At 58.7% G+C, this 18,183-nt stretch overlaps 9 protein-coding genes across 9 annotated transcripts; 3 read left to right on the top strand and 6 right to left on the bottom strand.

The window, feature by feature from the left end:
• Window positions 1-2,892: 2,892 nt before the first annotated feature.
• PHYSODRAFT_517891 (hypothetical protein) lies at window positions 2,893-4,707 on the bottom strand (the record flags this gene model as incomplete). Its single annotated transcript, XM_009533978.1, has 1 exon — window positions 2,893-4,707. The coding sequence occupies one exon, from the start codon at window positions 4,705-4,707 to the stop codon at window positions 2,893-2,895; it is 1,815 nt and encodes a 604-aa protein (XP_009532273.1).
• A 233-nt stretch (window positions 4,708-4,940) lies between these two features.
• Window positions 4,941-6,187, bottom strand: PHYSODRAFT_562933 (hypothetical protein; the record flags this gene model as incomplete). Its single annotated transcript, XM_009533977.1, has 1 exon — window positions 4,941-6,187. The coding sequence occupies exon 1, from the start codon at window positions 5,949-5,951 to the stop codon at window positions 4,941-4,943; it is 1,011 nt and encodes a 336-aa protein (XP_009532272.1). The 5' UTR covers window positions 5,952-6,187.
• Window positions 6,188-6,701: 514 nt separating this feature from the next.
• Window positions 6,702-8,317, bottom strand: PHYSODRAFT_562929 (hypothetical protein; the record flags this gene model as incomplete). Its single annotated transcript, XM_009533976.1, has 7 exons — window positions 6,702-6,966; window positions 7,052-7,150; window positions 7,224-7,487; window positions 7,574-7,609; window positions 7,710-7,859; window positions 7,948-8,030; window positions 8,104-8,317. The coding sequence occupies 7 exons, from the start codon at window positions 8,315-8,317 to the stop codon at window positions 6,739-6,741; spliced, it is 1,074 nt and encodes a 357-aa protein (XP_009532271.1). The 3' UTR covers window positions 6,702-6,738.
• Window positions 8,318-8,434: 117 nt separating this feature from the next.
• On the top strand, window positions 8,435-10,314 carry PHYSODRAFT_361457 (hypothetical protein; the record flags this gene model as incomplete). The annotated part of the gene is made up of 4 exons (XM_009533975.1): window positions 8,435-8,553; window positions 8,721-9,131; window positions 9,203-10,138; window positions 10,222-10,314. The coding sequence occupies exons 1-4, from the start codon at window positions 8,509-8,511 to the stop codon at window positions 10,312-10,314; spliced, it is 1,485 nt and encodes a 494-aa protein (XP_009532270.1). The 5' UTR covers window positions 8,435-8,508.
• Window positions 10,315-10,414: 100 nt separating this feature from the next.
• PHYSODRAFT_286902 (hypothetical protein) lies at window positions 10,415-11,399 on the bottom strand. The gene is made up of 5 exons (XM_009533974.1): window positions 11,167-11,399; window positions 10,975-11,075; window positions 10,792-10,877; window positions 10,662-10,718; window positions 10,415-10,597 (listed from the first exon to the last, which is right to left on the bottom strand). Exons 2-5 carry the CDS (start codon window positions 11,027-11,029, stop codon window positions 10,523-10,525), a joined length of 273 nt encoding a protein of 90 aa, XP_009532269.1. The 5' UTR covers window positions 11,030-11,075; window positions 11,167-11,399; the 3' UTR covers window positions 10,415-10,522.
• Window positions 11,400-11,759: 360 nt separating this feature from the next.
• On the bottom strand, window positions 11,760-12,645 carry PHYSODRAFT_518148 (hypothetical protein; the record flags this gene model as incomplete). The annotated part of the gene is made up of 4 exons (XM_009533973.1): window positions 11,760-11,858; window positions 11,931-11,960; window positions 12,073-12,235; window positions 12,320-12,645. Coding segments are annotated over 4 exons (618 nt in total), but the record flags the coding sequence as incomplete, so codon positions are not given.
• Window positions 12,646-13,307: 662 nt separating this feature from the next.
• Window positions 13,308-14,245, top strand: PHYSODRAFT_516072 (hypothetical protein; the record flags this gene model as incomplete). Its single annotated transcript, XM_009533972.1, has 2 exons — window positions 13,308-13,761; window positions 13,875-14,245. Coding segments are annotated over 2 exons (825 nt in total), but the record flags the coding sequence as incomplete, so codon positions are not given.
• A 207-nt stretch (window positions 14,246-14,452) lies between these two features.
• PHYSODRAFT_562922 (hypothetical protein) lies at window positions 14,453-16,026 on the top strand (the record flags this gene model as incomplete). Its single annotated transcript, XM_009533971.1, has 3 exons — window positions 14,453-14,494; window positions 14,577-15,510; window positions 15,556-16,026. 3 exons carry the CDS (start codon window positions 14,453-14,455, stop codon window positions 15,975-15,977), a joined length of 1,398 nt encoding a protein of 465 aa, XP_009532266.1. The 3' UTR covers window positions 15,978-16,026.
• A 37-nt stretch (window positions 16,027-16,063) lies between these two features.
• On the bottom strand, window positions 16,064-17,330 carry PHYSODRAFT_562920 (hypothetical protein; the record flags this gene model as incomplete). Its single annotated transcript, XM_009533970.1, has 3 exons — window positions 16,064-16,468; window positions 16,547-17,090; window positions 17,181-17,330. The coding sequence occupies 3 exons, from the start codon at window positions 17,328-17,330 to the stop codon at window positions 16,248-16,250; spliced, it is 915 nt and encodes a 304-aa protein (XP_009532265.1). The 3' UTR covers window positions 16,064-16,247.
• Window positions 17,331-18,183: the final 853 nt, after the last annotated feature.

The raw sequence follows: 18,183 nt of genomic DNA, 5'->3' as shown, positions 1-18,183 counted from the left end.
GAAGCGCCTGCAGTGCATTCCTCATCAGTTACGATCTGAGTGACCTCGCGTGGAACTTGGTTACCCACGCCAACGCCAGCGGCGCCTTCTCCTGCAGCCCTTGCTGCCTGCGGTACTTCGTTACCCGCGTGTGGACCTACGTTACCCACCTGGTAGGTGCTGTCCGGCACCTCCACTCTCAGGCCTTGTCCGGCCCGGTCGGAGTCGTCGTCAGTCTCGACGGACCCCAAGAACTCATTAGACGCTGCTGCGCCCTGGCGGCCCTCGCGGGCGCCCCAGCTGCTGCCAGAGGTGGGAACATGACTCACCAAAGCTCTGTCAGAGCGTGGGGGACGGCTGGCCCCGATGGCCTTGCCGCGCCAGTCGATCCAAGGCTCGTGTTTCTCCAGCCACTGCATGCCAAGGATCAAGTCGTACTTGTCCATGTCTAGGACCAAGAACGGCTCCGTGCTGTCGAAGTCCTCGAACTTGACAGTGAGGTCCATGTGGACCCGAGGTACTTCTACCACCGTACCGTCGGCCAGTCTTACCGAGACCAGCCCGTTGCCTTTGCTGCCTCGTAGCGCATCGGCGTACTTGTCGCGATTGCGTGCGACAGTCTGGCGGCACGCAAAGTTCTTGGACGCCCCAGAGTCGATCAAGATTCTCAAGAGATGATCGTATCCCGGTACACTCGCGTGCACCACAAGCAGCCCACCGCTGCCCTTCTCCGCTTCGAGAGTACCGAGACTCTCTAGAGCCAAAGGGCTTCGAAGAGAGCTTCTTCTTCAGTCCTCCCGCGGGACAAGCACGTTTCATGTGCCCAAGCTTGCCACAGCCGTAGCAACGAATGTCGCTCTGCTCGGCCATGCCCAGATCCATGGGAACCGGCCCGTTGATCGCTCCATTGCCGGAGTTACCATTAGGCGCACCGCCAGAGGCAGGGTTACTCTGCCATACCGTGGCGGGGGTACGAGCCTGCTTGTGGCTGTACTCCTCCTGGAGGGCGATCTGAATCGCCTCCTCCATAGTGTTTGCTTGCACACGGAACAGTTGCGTGCGGGCAGGACCGACACGCAGACCGTCCATGAACACGGTCACCTTGATGTGTTCAGGCAGGGGGTTCTACACCAAAGAGGCAGTGAGCACTCGCATCTCCTGGATGTACTCATGCAGCTCGCGCATTCCTTGTTTGCAGGCGAGGAAGCGCGAACGCTGGCGGTACTCGTAGTTCGCCGGAAGAAACGCGGCCCGCAGCTGCTCGCACAGCTGGGACCATGATGCGAAACATCCAGGCGTCGTCGCTTCGCGCGTATACGCCCAACTCTTAGCGCGACCACTAAGGTTGGAGAGCGCAAAGGCGACACGGAGTCGCTCGTCCGAGACGAGAGCCGCGTCCATCGCGAGCTCAACCTCTCGAACCCAGAAGTGAATGTTTTCTCCTTCCTTCCCTTCGAAGGGGTGAACCTTCAGCCGCAGGGGCTTCGGTTACACCGGCTTCAGCGCGGCCGCAGTGGCCTGCAGCCCTTGAACGTGGGCGATGAGCCCTCGCTCGTAGGTGTCGAACGCGTTGATACGCTCAACCTGCTCAGCCGGCGTCGCCGCCGCTAAGCTACGCAGGGCATCTGTCCCAAAGATGCCTGCCATCTTACGAACGGACTCGTACTGCGAGTCGTTCAGATCGGGAAACTCCGTACAACCCATCTTGGCTCACTCGATGAGACCACAGAGGATTCAGGTAGTCCAATCTACCCGCGTAGGCGTAGGATTGACAACAAGTGCTACCAAGTGTGACGGGGCACACAGCACTTCTTAACAGAGGAAGCAGGAGTATACAAACTCCAAGTGAACAGCCGTTCACGTGTCCCTGGTCTGAAGGGGACGACTTGACTTGAAAAGCGGTAGATCTAAGACTGAATGTATTTATAGGTTGGTACAGATTTGGCCTGCATACAAATCCTAAGTTCCCTATAGTTTGTGTCATACAAATTGTATCTGTTGGCTCTGAGGCCACTTGGGTCACTATCCAGGGGAGTGACCGATGTAGCCATCCCGGAATAGTGACAGGGTCACTATTCCATGTAACCCCGTTACAATGATCGCCCGCGGCGTATGATAAAGATAAATTGGCTAGCCAACTAGACTTCAACAACAGTTGCGGTGATCGACAACCTCCTCCCCCGAAGCGCACTGCTCCTTCCGATCAAGATGACGGCGTCGCAAGAGGTTAGCAACGTTTAGAACAGCATATTTGGAGCATATTCGGTGCTGTTGTAGCCAAGGCAGAGTAAGTTTTTGCTGCAGCCAGTGCGACATCAAGCTGGAGTACATTTACGTTCTTTTATTGCCCCACGTGAATCGATGTCAATTTCAGTTTTGTTTGAATGCTCTACAATTATGACCTCCAAATAGGAATATCTCTCTGAAAACTGCATAAAAGAGGTCTTTGTGTCTCTATGAATTATTCAATAGAGGATTATCTGAATGTCTGGTCCACCTGTTCAGTGGCACCGCCTGTGTAGTACATAGTTGAGCCATGTCTTCGCCAACGCGAGGAAACATGAGCCGCTCATGTTGTAGACCGCAGGCTGGGGGGCCCAGCCGCGTCTGCCGAAGCACGCGTGCGGAGCAGGCTCATTTCGATGGCGAGGCTGCGATACGGGCAAGGTGGCGTAACGTGTCCGCGAGCGACCATGACCACGGCGGTGAACCCATACAATATCCGACCAGTGTGTATTGTTCCCGGCAATCGGATGGCGAGACCACCAAACTTCAAGGTCATCTCCAGCACTGGCATCTGTGGTTATGTGGATGCCAAAGGCAGCAGCAGTGGGTTTGGCGCGCAAAATAATACATGTACTGGAGCGAGCTCTGGCAATATCTTTGGGTAGGATATCTCTCAGAGCGAGTTAATCACAGCGCGATTAATGCAACAACAAGAAGAGCGACGACAGAACCGATGGTCGCACCCGACAGTCTCCTGGCCGCGCTGCTGTCGCTATCAATGTTGCCACTCGACGACCCGGTCGTCTTCAGGTCCGCGTCGGCGCTGACGCCGAACGCCGCGTCGAGCACGTTCTTGGCGGCCTGGTGCCCAATGTACATCACGAAGGCGTACGGGTTGACCGTCCCCTCCTTCATGAGGCTGGCGTCGCTGATGTAGACGTTCTGGGTGCCAATGACTCGAAACGATGCGTCCGCGCATCGCGAAGCATCGTCCGCAGTATCCGCCGCTGTGTAGCAGCTTCCCCCAAAGTGGTGGCTCACACTACCAGCGTTATCGGAGACCCAGGTTGCGATATCCACCTCCCCACTACTAGAGGCGCCGCCGAGGAATACGGACCCGGCGTCTGTCATGGTGGAGATCATCCTGGCAGCGTACGCCTCCATGGCCTCAACGTCGCCCGGAGTCGACAGATACCAAGATCCGTTGGTCGCCACGTTGAACGCATTTCCGTCCACACTTATATAGTCTCGCGACTCCGGATTGTTGAGCAACAACGCGAGCGTGTACGCTTCCTCCGTCTCGTAAGCGTCGCCAAACCCGTGAGGAAGCACCGTCGTCTGGAGCTCGTACTCTCGGCCGCCGATCTCCATGGTCTCGTAGGCTGTCAACACCGGACCGGGGATAGCCCACGGCCCAGTTTGGTTCTTCACGAACTGTGCGATGGCGTCTTCCGGTCGTTTGGTATTCAGGAACGGCACCATCCCAGCGTGCGTGAAGGAGGCGTACACCACCGCAGCGTCGAAAACAGACTTGCCCACAGCCTTGTTGACCACCCACGCGTCCTGGCCGCCAACCCCATCAAATGACCCCGTCGCGGCAAGCGCCTCAAGCTGATCCTGAGGCCCAATTCCACTCTGCATCAGAAGCTGCGGCGTGGCCAGCGCTCCAGCTGCAACCACCACGACACCCCTTTCGGTCAACGGCACCTCGACCGAGTCTCCTGCCTCGTTCTGGTACACGACCCCAGTGGCGTTGCCTTGCGTCTGCTGGATGTACAGTGCCTTCGAGTTCACGAGCAGTTTGAAGTTGCTTCGTCCCTCCATCTCGGAGTGGAACGTCTTGGCCGGGGAGTTCCTCAATCCACCCTTGATCGTGTACGGCGGGTGGCCGTACGTGCTGTTCTTACCATTCCGGGCTTCCTCGTTGTTCAGCGTCTTGAAGGCGTACCCCGCACCTCCCAGCGCGGAGCTGACGATGTCAAACGCCTCCTGTAGGTAGTATTCACCGTCAGCAGACGGCGTCTCCGTGTATGGGGACAGCTCCTCGATCGCATCGAAGCCGCTGTTCACCACGTCGGCACTGAATGGCCACGAGGCCTTGGTTACGTAGGAGTCGGGCGTACGGAAGTACTGCACGGCGTTGATGGACGAGCAGCCGCCGAGCAGTTTGCCAAGCCACACGGACGACAGGTTGATCCAGTCGGCTCGGTACTCCTCGTTCTCGGCGTTGTAGATGGTGTTGTCGAACTCTCCAGGGATATCGAACGTGGTCCAGCCCTCGGACGCTGAGTACGAGAGCACGTCGGAGCCCCCAGTGCTCTGCAGCGACACGTTGCCAGCCTCGAGCAGAAGCACCGAGACGTCCGACTGCCGCGTCAGATACTCGGCCGCCACCAGTCCGCCAGGACCAGACCCCACCACGATCACATTGTACGCGTCGCTTCCAAGCACGGCGCAAGCCTGCAGACTGGCCGTCCAGATCAATAACAGCGGGAAGATCATCGCTTGCCTCCTGCACGTCCGATGCGCTAATGAGCTCTACCCATGGAGCGGATTCCGAACCCAATTCATCCGTCATGTGGCAGGCAACGGCTGGCCTCAATGGATACTTTTGCTAGTTGAAGTGCCACGTACTTGCTAATACATCAGGGGGGACAATGGCTACACACCTCAAGAGATCCGAGCGCTCATTCATACATTACACAGCTAATCTATCCACTATTGGTCCGGGCTGGTCAAGGCACGGGCGAGGACATTTGATCTCGCAGTTGCCGCTTGCCCATGGACATGGCCCGCCGCCGCGCGTACCGCTCCACATTGAATGGGATGTCGATGGGGGCGTACTCGGACAGGTTCGTGTACGTCTGGGCCTGCGTGCCTGGCTTCTCCTGGATGAAGTTCATGAGCAGCCTCGCCACGTCACTCGACTTGTCGCTCATCACGGCTGCCAGGATGTGGTTGAACTGCTCGATGCGGTAGTTGATGAGCGCGTGTCGGGTGCTGAACATGGTGAGCACGCCGCCGCTGGGCATCGGAGGCAGCCACGGGCGTCCTGCGAGGTTGAACTTGACGGCATCCAGCGGCAGCACCGCGTTGTTGTTGTAGCTCGACGAACCAGCTTCGGTCACAGCTGTGGGCGCGTTGCTCCTTGTGTCGCTCTCCTCCACGTGCTGGATGTCGTCTTCTTCACTGATCCACGTCCGCTGGTCCGAGCCATTGGCCGCGCGTCTGTCATCCGTCCTCGCGGGCGACCAAAGCGGCGAGGTCTCGGGCGTCGCCCGTGTCAGAGGATTGCACAGCAGCGACGAGTAGTAGAGCCCCGCGCTGGTGCTGCTGCGCGGCCGCTGCGAGGGCATGCACTTGGCCAGCTCGTGGTGGAACTTGCGGAAGTCGTTGTAGCGGCGCCGCACCACGTAGCCCTCGAGCGGCATCTCCCACGACCGCACCTCCAGCAGGTAGTACACGACGTTGTCCGAGCCGTTCATGTGCCCGACGACCACAACGCTCTCGTAGACGGTGCCCGACGTGCTGCACACACTGAGCCGCGGCTCGGTAGCCGCCGAGTCGGAGCGATAGCGCGCCAAGCCGGGCATCGCGCCGAGCGATCGTTGCCGCAGTGGCAGTCCAGGAACCCTCGTGACTTCCGCCGCCAGCGCTGCTCGACGGTCCGGACTGGGAATGGGAATGTTCTTGGTGAGCTCCGCCGACCACGCGAGTCCGCGATGCATGACGCCCACATCGCCCATTATGCACTAGGTAGAGTTGATAACCAGAGGTGGTGGATGGAGGAGAAGAGGCCGCTACCGCTCAGGCGATTGACAACACGCTGAAATTCTGATACCGTACGCCGACGACGAGCGGGTTGGATTGAATTGCGACCTGATTCTCCCTCCACTTGATGCAGCAGTGTCAGCCCCTGTACGGTACTGTAGGCTCTCGATCCACGCAGCGCAGCAACGGAGGCCCCCTCTCTTCTTGCCGCAAATGCCCGAGTGAGGGAAGCGCGAGGAGCGCCTCGGGCCATGGTAACGGCGGCCGGCTGCGGCGGGACTCGTTTCTGCATGCTCCGAGCGCTCGCCGCATAGTGGAGGCAAGTGAAGCGCGGGTACCCATCTTGCTGCTGGGCAGAGAAAAGGAGACGAGAAGATTCGGGAAGGCTTGGGCGCGGCGCTGCTGAGTTGCGATACTTTTCGCGCCGTCCCGGGCTCCGCGCCGCCGTCGCTTGCTCGCCCTGCTGGCGGCGCCTGATGTGGCGCGTTGCGCGTGTTTGCAGGCGCGGCGGCCGTCGTCTCAGGGCCGAGCGGAGCGAGCATTGGCACACGAGCTGCAAATCCGAGCCGCAGCGTGTTGAAGTGCCCGGGAGAGCATCTGCAGTCAGCCGCGCTGGAAAAATTATGCTGCATGGAGTGAGCTCGCCGACCGGCCGAGGACTGCAACGTGAACAGGAGCAACAACTCGGTTTTGGTGATCGAAAGCGATGACTGCTCTTCAAATATGACGCGGTGTCCTCTCGTTCTGATCGCTGTAGACCAACTAGTAGAAGAACGTGTCGCGCGTGGCGTGGCGCTCGAGGCCGCGGAACCGCTCCTCCTTGCCCACGCGCCAGAGGTAGAAGTCCAGCTCGAGGGTCCTGATGCGGCCCTTGCTCGCCTCCACGATCTGGTCGCAGGCCACCAGCGCGGCTGCGCGCAGCTCGCAGTCCTGACGGCCGGCAGGCAGCTCCTCGCCGCGGTTGATACGGCCCTCCAGCTCCGCGTCGTACTGTTATCGTGGATCGATCCATGGGACTTGTTGTTAGACAGGGACCAACCAGCAAAGATCACGTTGCAACTTCTTGAACACGTACCTCCAGAACACCCAGAGCATGCAGCACACACGGCAACACATTGTCGCTGAAAGCCGTGAGCTCGTTGATGTCAGCGAACGTCAGCTTCGGGTCGGAATCCTGTCGTCCAGCATTGAATACAAATAATCAGAGTGTTGAAGCAACCCTTGCCATGTACAAATCGCTGGCTTACCTTGAACCGGCGGTGAATGCACGCGACGGCCAATTGCGCGCGCTTGAGCAGGTATACTTTCTCGCCATCGAGCTCGTAGTGGTCGTCGAAGCCCGGGAATGTAGCCACAAACCGGTCACCGAGGTACGTGGCGTTGGCACTGGGGCCAACAGCCTCCTTCTCCTCCAAGTCATCGTCACTTTTCGGTGACAGGTTGGCCAAGACGAACGCACCGAAATCATCCATCTTCAGGTCAAGCAGCTTCTGACCGGACTCGTTCAGAATCTATAGTCAACCACAACAAAAACATACCGACAGCGTTAGATCTCAAAATGCAAAGGTTACTGGCAGATTCGCTGGGCATCGCTCACCTGCTGGAGCATCACAGCCAGCGGCTTCAATGGTCCCTGGATCGGTACACAGCACGCGACAACCAAAGCATCATCATTAACTCATTTGCACACAACACACATCCTACACACATGTACTCTGAGTTGGCACACGCACCGGCTTAGCCATGTAGATACCGGGAGAGACCTCCTCGTCCTTCTCCAGCGGGATGCTGAAGTACGACGCCACCAGGTCGATGCTCAGGTTTTTCATGAACTGCGCATCCAGCTTGGGCACCGAAATGTACATGCCAATCAGCCCAAACACCTGCACAGCAACGCCACCACCAATACAATCAGCAAACTAGCCTAACGGTGCCCGCACTACCCTCTAGTTAGCACAAAGATCCACTTACGATGGTGTCGTGAGCTCCGCGATCCGCGTACTTGTGCAGGTCCTTGCGGAATCCGCTGCCGAAGTTCAGCAGCGCATAGAGCGCTGCACAGCAACAGCAATAAAAATTAGAATTGCAGCCTCCAATTGCACGACGCCGCTTCGAGCCCCAACGCACTGAGGAAGTTGAGTTCGTCCTGCTGCGAGCGGAAGTTGAGCGGGAAGTTCATGGGCTCGGCGAGCTGCTCGAACTCCTTGGCGTCCAGCTCCTCCACGAACACGCGCACTTTGTCCGCATTCACGCGCACGGCCGAGGACTCGCGCGCCACCAGCGCGGCGCACGACGGCCGCACGCGGGCCAGCAGAGACGCAGCAGCAGCAGATTCCACCATCGCTCGATCTCGTGTGTCAACCCAGACGGAAATGATTGTGTCACTTCTGGTGTCGACTACTAAGTACGCCTTACGTTCGCATCCGCCGCCTCCTCCCATTACAAGGCCCTGCACCAAAGCACGCAAGCACTAGGAGAGAAGCTTCGTCCGCCCGCGTCCCCGTCCGCGCCCCCCCCTCCCCCCTGCCGCCCATGCTGGAGATCCGAGAGCTGCGGCCGCTCCTGGCCATCCTCAATGTGCGTCTCCATGGACCAGCCAGCCAGCGGGCGCGGAGCTGCCAGCGTCCGCTCTGCGATATCCTGGCGCTATTGGGCGCTCTTGCTCCGATAGAAATGGCGCATGTGGTGTCTAATCGAGACTGATGACGCTCTGTTTGTGTTGCTGTTGCCGAATGTTGCTGCAGGAGGACGACAAGCCGCTGGAGCAGGTGGCCAGCGTGTTCCTGCGCACCTTCACCAAGAACGACCACTTCAAAGTGGGCTGCACCATCTGCATCCTGCTGCAGGACAACCTGCTCACGAGCTCCCAGGTGCGGCGACGGAGGCGATGCGATATAGCCGCTGATTGCTGGAAATACTGCAGGCGGGGTGCTGACTCTTGCTTGTTGTGGCATTTTTCTTCTTCTTCTTCTTCTGGTGTTGCGGATCTTCAGCGCATCGTCAGCTTCTCGATTTTGAGCGATCTGTACCGCAATGAAGGCACAACGACCAACCCGTTCCTGCCCGTGTTCCTGGACGCGCTGGAGAAGGGCAGCGACCTGTGCGAGAAGAAGTTCATCGTGCACCTGCTGTCGGCTACCGGCGCCACGCGTGAAGTACGAACTGTTCAAGATCTTTTTATTGGTCGGGAGGACACTGACAGATTTGTTTGTTGGTATTTTTTTAGTCGAGTAAAAAGACGGCCAAGCAGCTGATGGCCGAGTTTCGAGCGAACCCGTCGCAGCCAGTCCAGTTCGATGTGGAGGCGATGCGAAACAGCTACTTGGAGCGCACGCCGTCCGTGCCGCAGTTCCGCGCAGCAGGCATTCGCAATGTGGTGACAGACACGGAGTTCGACCTGCAGGAGCACGTGAACAATGGCGCGAACTTGCAGGTACCTCCCAACGAAGTCAGCTCGCTCAATCTGCCGTGCTTTGAGGCGCTTTCGCTGGAAGAGATGAGTCTGCTTAGCGAAGCGGAGGCCTCGACCAGTACGCCCGCTGCTGCATCCAGTTCAGCTGCGAGCGCATCGTCCACGGGATCGCTGTCGTTGTTGAGCTTCGAGCCGACGTTCATGCGCCTCCCCCCGCCGATTCTAGAGCCAGATATGACCGAGTTGATTTGGTTGAACCCGGACTACTGCCCCACGGTGCTGTGGGACTCGACGATGCTGGACTCGACACACGGCATCGCGTTGCGCGAGCTGATGCTGCGTGCATTTCAGAAACCGCTAGTGTCGTCACTGCAGCAGAAGGTGCTCGCGGAGCTTGAAGCGGACCCGAAGCTCGTGTATCACTGTTCACTAACGCCACAGAGGTTGCCCGATCTAGTGGAAAACAACCCCATGCTGGCCATCGACTGCCTGCTGAAGCTCATGTCGTCCAACCAGATCACAGAATACCTGTCCGCGCTGGTGAACATGGATATGTCTCTACACTCGATGGAGGTCGTGAATCGCTTGACAACGGCAGTGGACTTGCCCACGGAGTTCATCCACCTGTACATTTCCAACTGCATTTCCTCGTGCGAGAACATCAAGGACAAGTACATGCAGAACCGCCTTGTGCGCCTCGTGTGTGTGTTCCTGCAGTCGCTGATCCGGAACAAGATCATTAACGTGCAGGTACGTCCCGCAACCTGTCATTGTGGTCCTGACGCTAGTTTGGCCGGGGTCACTTACTCTTTTGCCGTTGGTTCTTTACTCAGGACTTGATCATCGAGGTGCAGGCTTTTTGTATCGAGTTTAGTCGTATTCGCGAAGCAGCCGGGCTGTTCCGCTTACTGAAGACGCTGGAGTAATAGGCTCAGGTTCCAGCGAACACAGCAAGCAAGGCTCAAACGACACAAAAAAAATCAAAAGGATGGAAATGCCTGGTGCGTGGGCACTCGTAAAGTAGAACGTCTTCACTCAAGCCCGATGTGTTGTCTACGGAGGCGTAAATTCGGTGTTTAGCTGCTTCGCAGAAGTGCCATCGGCGTCGGTGCCTTCGCTTTGATGGTAAATGGTCTAAAAGAGCGGAATTCCCGCGCAAAAGCGCATCAAGTCGCGGGTGAGGAGTCCTTCAATGTCGTGCGAGTCGGTCTAAACCACACAACCGAGTAAGTATAGCACCGCTAACCACACTTCATCAGGAGAGCAGCTTTACCTCGTCCTCCCATCTCTTGGTCATCCCATTCCATTGGTATGTGCGCAAACCAGACACCTGCAACGACGAAGAACAAACAAGGTGCTGTAAGTCGAGACCCTAACAACGAGATGTCCACATCCTTACGCACCGGAGACGTGAACTCGATCTGCTGCTTGGGAGACAGCACTTTGATGACGAACTCCTTGTCGTTGCTGCGGATAACAAGTTCGGCATCTATTCCGGTGGTCGTACACACACGAACATTAGCACGAAACAACTCCCAGCATGCATGGTACACCCCAGAACAGGATGGCAAGAGTGGAGCACGCACTGTTGTCGCGTTCGAGCTGGAACTCCTCGTTGACCGGTGGGTGGAGCGGCTCCATCGCACTCTGCACACGGTCCAGGAATTCCGTCGACAGCGCCGTGAACCTGTTCCACCACGTAGCCCACCGCCATTAGCGCTCTTCCAGTGACTGTGCAGCTGTCTAAACTCCTCTGCGCCTTTCAGTCAGCGACTCACTTGTCCTGGGGCAGCTTGGGCTTGAGACGACGTCGCCGCACTGCGCCGCCTGCCGCCGGAACCGTGATTTTCTCTCGCGTCTGCACCGCCGACAAGCGGCAAACGCTGCGGCAACATACAGCGACACACAAGTGAGTGCATCATTGAGTCTGCAACCCGCCCCTAGCTCGCAGGAGCCGCCAGCAGCGCGTCAGTACCGAGGGCCGCACGTCGCCGCGAGAGCTCGTCGCAGCATTATTGCTTGGCTGGATGCTAAGTACGGTTTAGGTGCGTATGGTCTCACTTCAATTCAAAATTATCAGGTCGGATGGTGTCGGCGGCTCGGCACGATGGCCCCGAGCCTGCGTGGCCTCCCCCCTGGGGGGTAAATAGATTGGTTCTCACTTGGTGGGAATTGCCGCGCGTCTAACGTTAGCAGTGCAGCGGTGAGATGGCCTCGTAGTCTCCGTACGGGGTGAAGTGCTCCTGCTTGTCTTCCTGGACGAGCGGCGCATCGAGTCTCGACTTGGCGGCTGATGGGACCTCCTGCGCCTTGCGCTGCTTGGATACTGCGGTGGGTGTTGCAGTGGCTGCACTGGCGCTGCTGTCGCGCATCATCTTGCGCGCCTGGCGGAGCAGATACCCCTTGCGGTTGTGCTCCTTCTTCTCCGTGTTCGGCGCAGTGTTCGGCGCCGGGTATCCCTTCGGGTAAGCTACCCGCAGCAAGCACAGCGGACAATCAGAACTTCACGCACAAGCAAGTCCGAGCAAGAATATATAACTACAGTACTCACCTGGTTGTTTGCGATCGGGGGCTGGCGCGGTCGGCGTGGTGCTGGTGTTTCCAGGAGTGACCATCGACCAGTCCATCGCGGCTTGTACTCGCCCCATCTCGCCGGTCTGAAGGTGCTGGTAGCTGCGTGGAACATCGGTCGCGGGCGTGTGGAAGTGCTCGTCGATGTGGCCAAGCGGGGGCCTTGGAGCTGTTTGCCGCTTGTTCTCTGCATCGTCACGTCCGAGAATGGCCACCGGGTATGGAGGCAGGAATGGCGAGCCACTAGGCGATTCCTCCCACGTAGGCGGCAGCGTTCTCGGTCCTGAAGACATGACCGCCGGTCCTGCAGCCCCAGACTGTCCAGCAAAGTCTCCACTGCCTGCAGCGGCCCCAAAGTACGCAAGAGGGAAGCGGTTGTACCCGCACCACATCTCCGTCGCGCCTTGGCTCTCCGACCCCGGGCCAGGGTGCACCTGCATCAACCCGGAGGGCAGCATGACCACATGCGGGTAGTACGGGCTCCAAATGTCTGGGTTGACGACGCTGGGGTCTGTGCCGACCCTTGCGGCAGCATGCGCAGGCAGCGGCTTGAGTCCGTGCATGACGAAGCCCACGGTCTCCGGGCGAGGCCACCGCACTTCCCCAGTGTAGCTGTGCAGGTAGTAGAGCAAGTTGCGCTGCCGGTCGTGGTACAATTGCCACCCAAACGCGTCGTCCTCGTCGGATCTGCCAAGTCAAAGCCCATGGCGTTAAGACGGAGATATCGGAGCCCACAGACGTCGGAGGAAACTCGCGGCAACGCGGCTGCAACGTTCGGGATCCCACACGCACGCCCACTACCTCCCTACTGCTGCTACGTACCTAGCTCGCGAGCGCGCAGGCTTCCTGTTCGCCATCTCCGTGTGAGTCTCCGTTGTTGTTGTCCGTCTTTTTGTTTGGTGCTTGGGGCTTCTTATTTGCCTTTGACAGGCAACTCGGCGGGGGTAATGAATGGCGTATCATCAGTACCAGCAAGTTGAAGTGCATCCATAGATAGAGGTGTAGGTGTGCCTCGAAAGGACGTACACTGCAGTGTAGTGAGAGTTGGGCTCCAAAAGGCAACAAACATGGCGACGTACTCCGTGGCAAGTGAAGCGGTTGCCTCTGCCCGCAGCAGCCGAAGCAGACCGGGGTCGAGTGTGGCTACCCGAGCTAGTAAAGCCCTTATAGAGGATTGCGGAGAGGGTGAAGCTCAGGCTCAAGAACCGACTCCAACTGTGAAGGTGGCGACGGTGACACTAGCCGATCGGTCGACGTACCACGGAGAGGTCAATGGCGGTGCGTTCTTGCTTGCAACGGAGTTAACCTTCCTAGATGCTGGACTAACTGTTGCTATTCTACTGCAGACGGCGTTCCTGACGGCACGGGTGTCCTCCTATCGGTCTTTGGAGCTACGTACTCAGGTGCTATGACGGATGGCAAGAAGCACGGGGCGGGTGTGGAGCTGCAGACCAATGGGACGACGTACTCGGGCGAATTCTGTGACGGCGTCGCGAGTGGGTATGGCATTTACGTTGGCACGCTCGGAGACAAGTACATTGGGCACTGGCACGATGGCGCTCGGCATGGGGCGGGTCTGTGCGTGGATGCTGAGGCTGTCATGACGACCGCGCACTTCAACATGGACGAACCCGAGCTGCCGACCAGCGAGGACAGCAGCAACAACTCCATTCTGTCCTGGGAAGAAGACGTGCAGCCTCACGTCCTCCGCGCTGTCCTCGCCGAGAGAGCAGCGATTTGCAACCAAGAAGTCGCACGACAGCGCCACATCGACGCCGTGCTCCAGGAAATGACCGTCGTCGGTAAGCTGCCTGCAGTTTGGTCTTGTTGTTGTGGTTGCAGATCCTGCTCGCTCATCGAAGTTTCTTTCGCGACTTCGTTCTCGTTTGCCTGTCTGTCTGTTGTTTGTCCTCAGGATCGGAGACGCTCGACACTGTCGAGGCCATCGAAGCGTTTGAGGCCCAGCAGGAGCTGGAGACGGCGGAGTTCATCCAGCATCAAAGCGAGCAGACGCGCGCAGTGAATGCCGTCGCTGGGGAGCTCAAGTTCGCGGAGGCGCAGCTGACCCAGCGCCAAAAGGAGCTGCGAGCCGAGATCACGGCCAAGCGGCAGGAATTGTCCTTCGTGGCCAAGTATTGCGAGCTGGCCGAGACACGCGAAGCTCAAGTCTGCGAGGCCCAGCGTACACTGGCCACATTGCAGCGGCAACTGGATGTGCCAGTCCCCGTTGACGCCGCAGCGGAGACCGAGCGCCACGTATGTGCCGAGTCCCGCGAGGAGTTTTAGCCAATCCAGGAATTTAAATCGCCTTTTCGACCAACCCAAAGCTGCCAAACCGATCCGGGTAACGGCCGAGCCCGGTGCTGCAGAAACGGCATCAGTCTTCCATTCGTCGGCAGTCGCAGGGATCTCCCGGGACAATCGAACCTCCACGCTCCAGCGCGTCGAATCTCTCCTTGCTCGTCCCCGTTGATTTCCGTTGGCTTGACGGCCATGGCGAAGGTGCAGGAGCGTCTCGCCGTGCTCAGCATGAACGTACGTTACGTTGTGTGCTCAAGTGCTGCTTGAAGTCTCGGGACGGAATCCGACTCTGAGCTCTGTTGATGCATTCGAGCAGATCTTCTGTCGCCCCGAGGGCATCCACAGCGGCCAGTGGTTCCAGTCTGGCGACTACAAAGACCTGCGAGTGGCGCTGCTGCTCCGGAAGATCGCCAAGTTCGACGTGGTGATCCTCCAGGAGATGTTCGAGGCCGGACCAAGGCAGAAGCGGTTCGTGCGAGAGGCCTACGCCATGGGCTTCCGGTACCATTGCGGCTCCGTGTGGCCGCGACTGCTGGACTCCCGCCTCATCGACGGCGGCCTGCTGATCCTCAGCCGCTTCCCGATCGTCGAACGCGACCAACTCGCGTACTCGCAGGGCTCCGGCAGCGACGGAATCTGCGCTAAGGGTGTGCTCTACGCCCGCATCCAGCTATCGCCGGACCTGTCGGACTCGCTGCATGTGTTCACCACGCACACCCAAGCGGGTGACAACCGCAAGGAGTACACCATCCGTCTCGCGCAGCTCCAGGAGATGCACCGCTTCATCGTCAGAACGATCCGAGACGACCCGGGCGTCCCCGTCCTCATCACGGGCGACTTCAACCTGGATGCACGACACAACCTCGTCCATGACGCGCAGTTTGGCATGGCGATATCGACGCGGTGTAAAGAGAGTAACGTGTACCAGCAACTTGTGGCGGACTTCGAGCGTGTGGTGCGCGAGGCGAGATTGAACGTCGCACGTGAAGCAGGGAAGACCGTTGATGCCGACCACACGGGAGAACCCTTGCTTATCGACCTCATGAAGCGTTGTGACGCCACTAAACTGGGCGATGAGCTCCACCCGATCACCAACGGCGATGGCCACTCCTCGCTTGTGCACAAGACGGACCCGCTTTCGCCCGAGAAGGACGGCAAGTGCATCGACTACATGTTCTTCTTCCCGGGCGTCAACGACCAGGCACCTGCCGCAGCAGTCTCACCTCCTAGCACAAGTACTAGTACCGACAGTACCAATGAAGACGAAGAAGACCGCGGCAGCTTGGACTCGGTAGTCTCGCCACGCTTCCGCCTCACTATCGTGGATAAGGAGACGACGGTGGATCATTGCAAGGTGGACGGGCTCACTGAGGACAGCGAGGCCGAAGACTTCAGCGACGAGAGCGACCATGTCCAGCGCCGCCTTCGTCGCCGCCAGCCTCAGTTGCCGATCACACACTTGTCTGATCACTACGGATTGCGAGCTCAGTTTCTGCTGGAGACCACGAGCGTAGAGCGTCCGGATGGCAGTCCGGTAGGAAGACACGAGTCTCTGGCGTCGGTGCTGCAGCTTTACTTCCCGCAGCACGCCTTCGCGCAGCAGCCTCGAAGGCTTTGGAAGTGGAAACTTGCGTTCGCGCTGCTCACGATTGTTACTGCTGCTGGCGGCGTCACGCTCGTCCTGGTCCGCACACTACTGAGCGTTGTGTTGAAGTAAGCGTTAATATAGTCATAGAGCGAAGATACGTAGCTAATGCCATTGCACCAAACATGCGAGCTGCAAACGTACGCTAAGGCACCAGCAAAACAAACAAAGCGCGTCTTTATAAAATGAGCACGAGCAGAACGAAGACGGTCAGCTGCACGCACTGCAACATGAGTGTGTCGCCATGTGTGTGCGAGCTCACTCGACTTCTCTCCCCCTTCTATCGCCCGCGGGTTGGCATCGCAACTGCACATGGTGGCGGTGCCGTTTGACAGTCAAAGTCTAGGTGAAGGACTTCTCGAAGTGCGCGATCAGATGCTGTGCCACAGCGAACGAGAACACCAGCTTGGGGCCGACCACGGACAGCTTGGGGATCAAACCCTTGAACAGAGCGCCAGGGCCCTCGGTCTTCAGCAGGTTGCGCACGACCGTCATGCCGCTCTCGGGCGAGTCGAACGGACGCGACTGGATACGCGTCTTGATCACATCAAGAGGCTGCGCCACTGCACATTCACACATCATTGACCACAAGTACTGTCAGCAAGGATCCACAATAATGCAAATACGTTTTAATAACGTACCGATGATACTGGCGGAGGCACCCGAGATGGAGGCCACGAAGTTCTGGAAGAACGTGGCGCTGTTGTAGTCCTCCAGCTGGAAGATGTACTCCTTGGCCAGAGCCGATCCACCGAACAGGGCGAACGAGCCGGGCGCGTTACGCGCAGCCGTCCAGCCCGCGCCACGGTACAGGGCGAAGCCCTCCGTCTTGAAGATGTGGGCCACGCCCTTGCCAGCGATAGCGGCGGGGTTGGTCTGCGCGCGGATCTTGAGCACGTCCAGGGGCAGCAGGGCGATCTCGCCGATGCCGATGAGGCTGCCGGCCGTGGCGTGCATCATGGTCTTGGCGTTGCGCTCGCCGAACGTGTGCTCGAAGAACGAGGCGTGGTTCTTGGTCATGTAGTCCTTGACCACGGGCTGGCCGCCGAACTTGTAGATGCGCTGCGACACCTTGTAGCCGGCGGCGAAGCCCAGGCCGGGGAACAGCGAGCGGTAGCGCGCGAACACGGGCTTTTCGTACGCGTCGCGGAAGATGACCTTGTTCAGGCCAGCCATGCCGTGCATCTGCAGACACAGACAGACCGAGATACAAGAGAGCGTGAGCGAGACTATCATCATCTACAGTGCCGAGCGGGGGATAGCGCGGGCACGCACGGGCTCCTTGTTGGTCATGAGGCGCTTGGCGATGGTGTCGACCGGGTGGAAGATCATGAGCTCGCACAGGCCCGAGCACGTGGAGCCGAGCAGGCGCGCGGCCACGACGCCGCCGGTGCTGGCCTTCTTGTCGTTCGCGATGGCGACCATGGCTGTCTTGTCTTCTAGGGGGGTCTCTGCTGGAGGAGGGAAGAGTGAGAATGGCGAGAATCGGACGGCGTGCGTGGTCCCGTAGCTCTTTGAGTGAAAGATTTGGAGCGTTGACACGCCGACGTACGTGCACACAGTTCGTACACAGGTTGAAGTAAGACGCACTGCTGTGCCCGTATTTTTCGTAAACCTTTGTTGAATCATTGTATGGGTCTGTCCTCAAGACGGGCACAGTAGCGACATTATGTTGCCTGCACAGTCGGTCGCATTAGCAAACTGTAGACAGAGACAGACAAATCCGCTGAATTGCAATTTGCACATCACTCGGGCAGACATGCTTGGCTGGCTCGGCAAGGCAAAGCGTGGCGCACACCGCCGGGAGCCGAACTGCAAGCGGGACCAGTGACCCGGCCACCGGCCAGCCATACTTGCGCGAGGTCAAATGGTTGGTGTTTGTTTGGGTCTGGATCGACACACCGTGTTAACATGTACCACATCGACGTACAACCGTCGCCATCGCATTCGCGTCAAGCAGAGGTTGACCCTCCAGTGCCGCCGATTGACATGCGAGTCGGACAGCAACTTGAAGACGGAAGCCTGTCGAGTACAAGCGCGTGCACTCCTTGGGCTCAAATCACCGCAACGCTTCGGTCCACGGCTGCCGTAGCATGAGCACGATCTCCACATAGCAATCGAATCGGTCCTGTATCCGCAACAGCGCGCACGACGTTGACTGCACGAACGCGTTTCATGGGGACATTTTGCAGATCCAACGCGATTCGAGCGGCTCGCCTTCGTTTCTTTTGCTCCGAGTGGCGTCGCGCGGTTGAAGTTGCCTTGCACATGGGCTGCT

The sequence above is a fragment of the Phytophthora sojae genome (assembly GCF_000149755.1).
Source record: "Phytophthora sojae unplaced genomic scaffold PHYSOscaffold_7, whole genome shotgun sequence".
NCBI lineage: Eukaryota > Oomycota > Peronosporomycetes > Peronosporales > Peronosporaceae > Phytophthora > Phytophthora sojae.
Note: the sequence above shows the minus strand (reverse complement) of the source record. Positions and strands in the feature narration are given on the sequence as shown.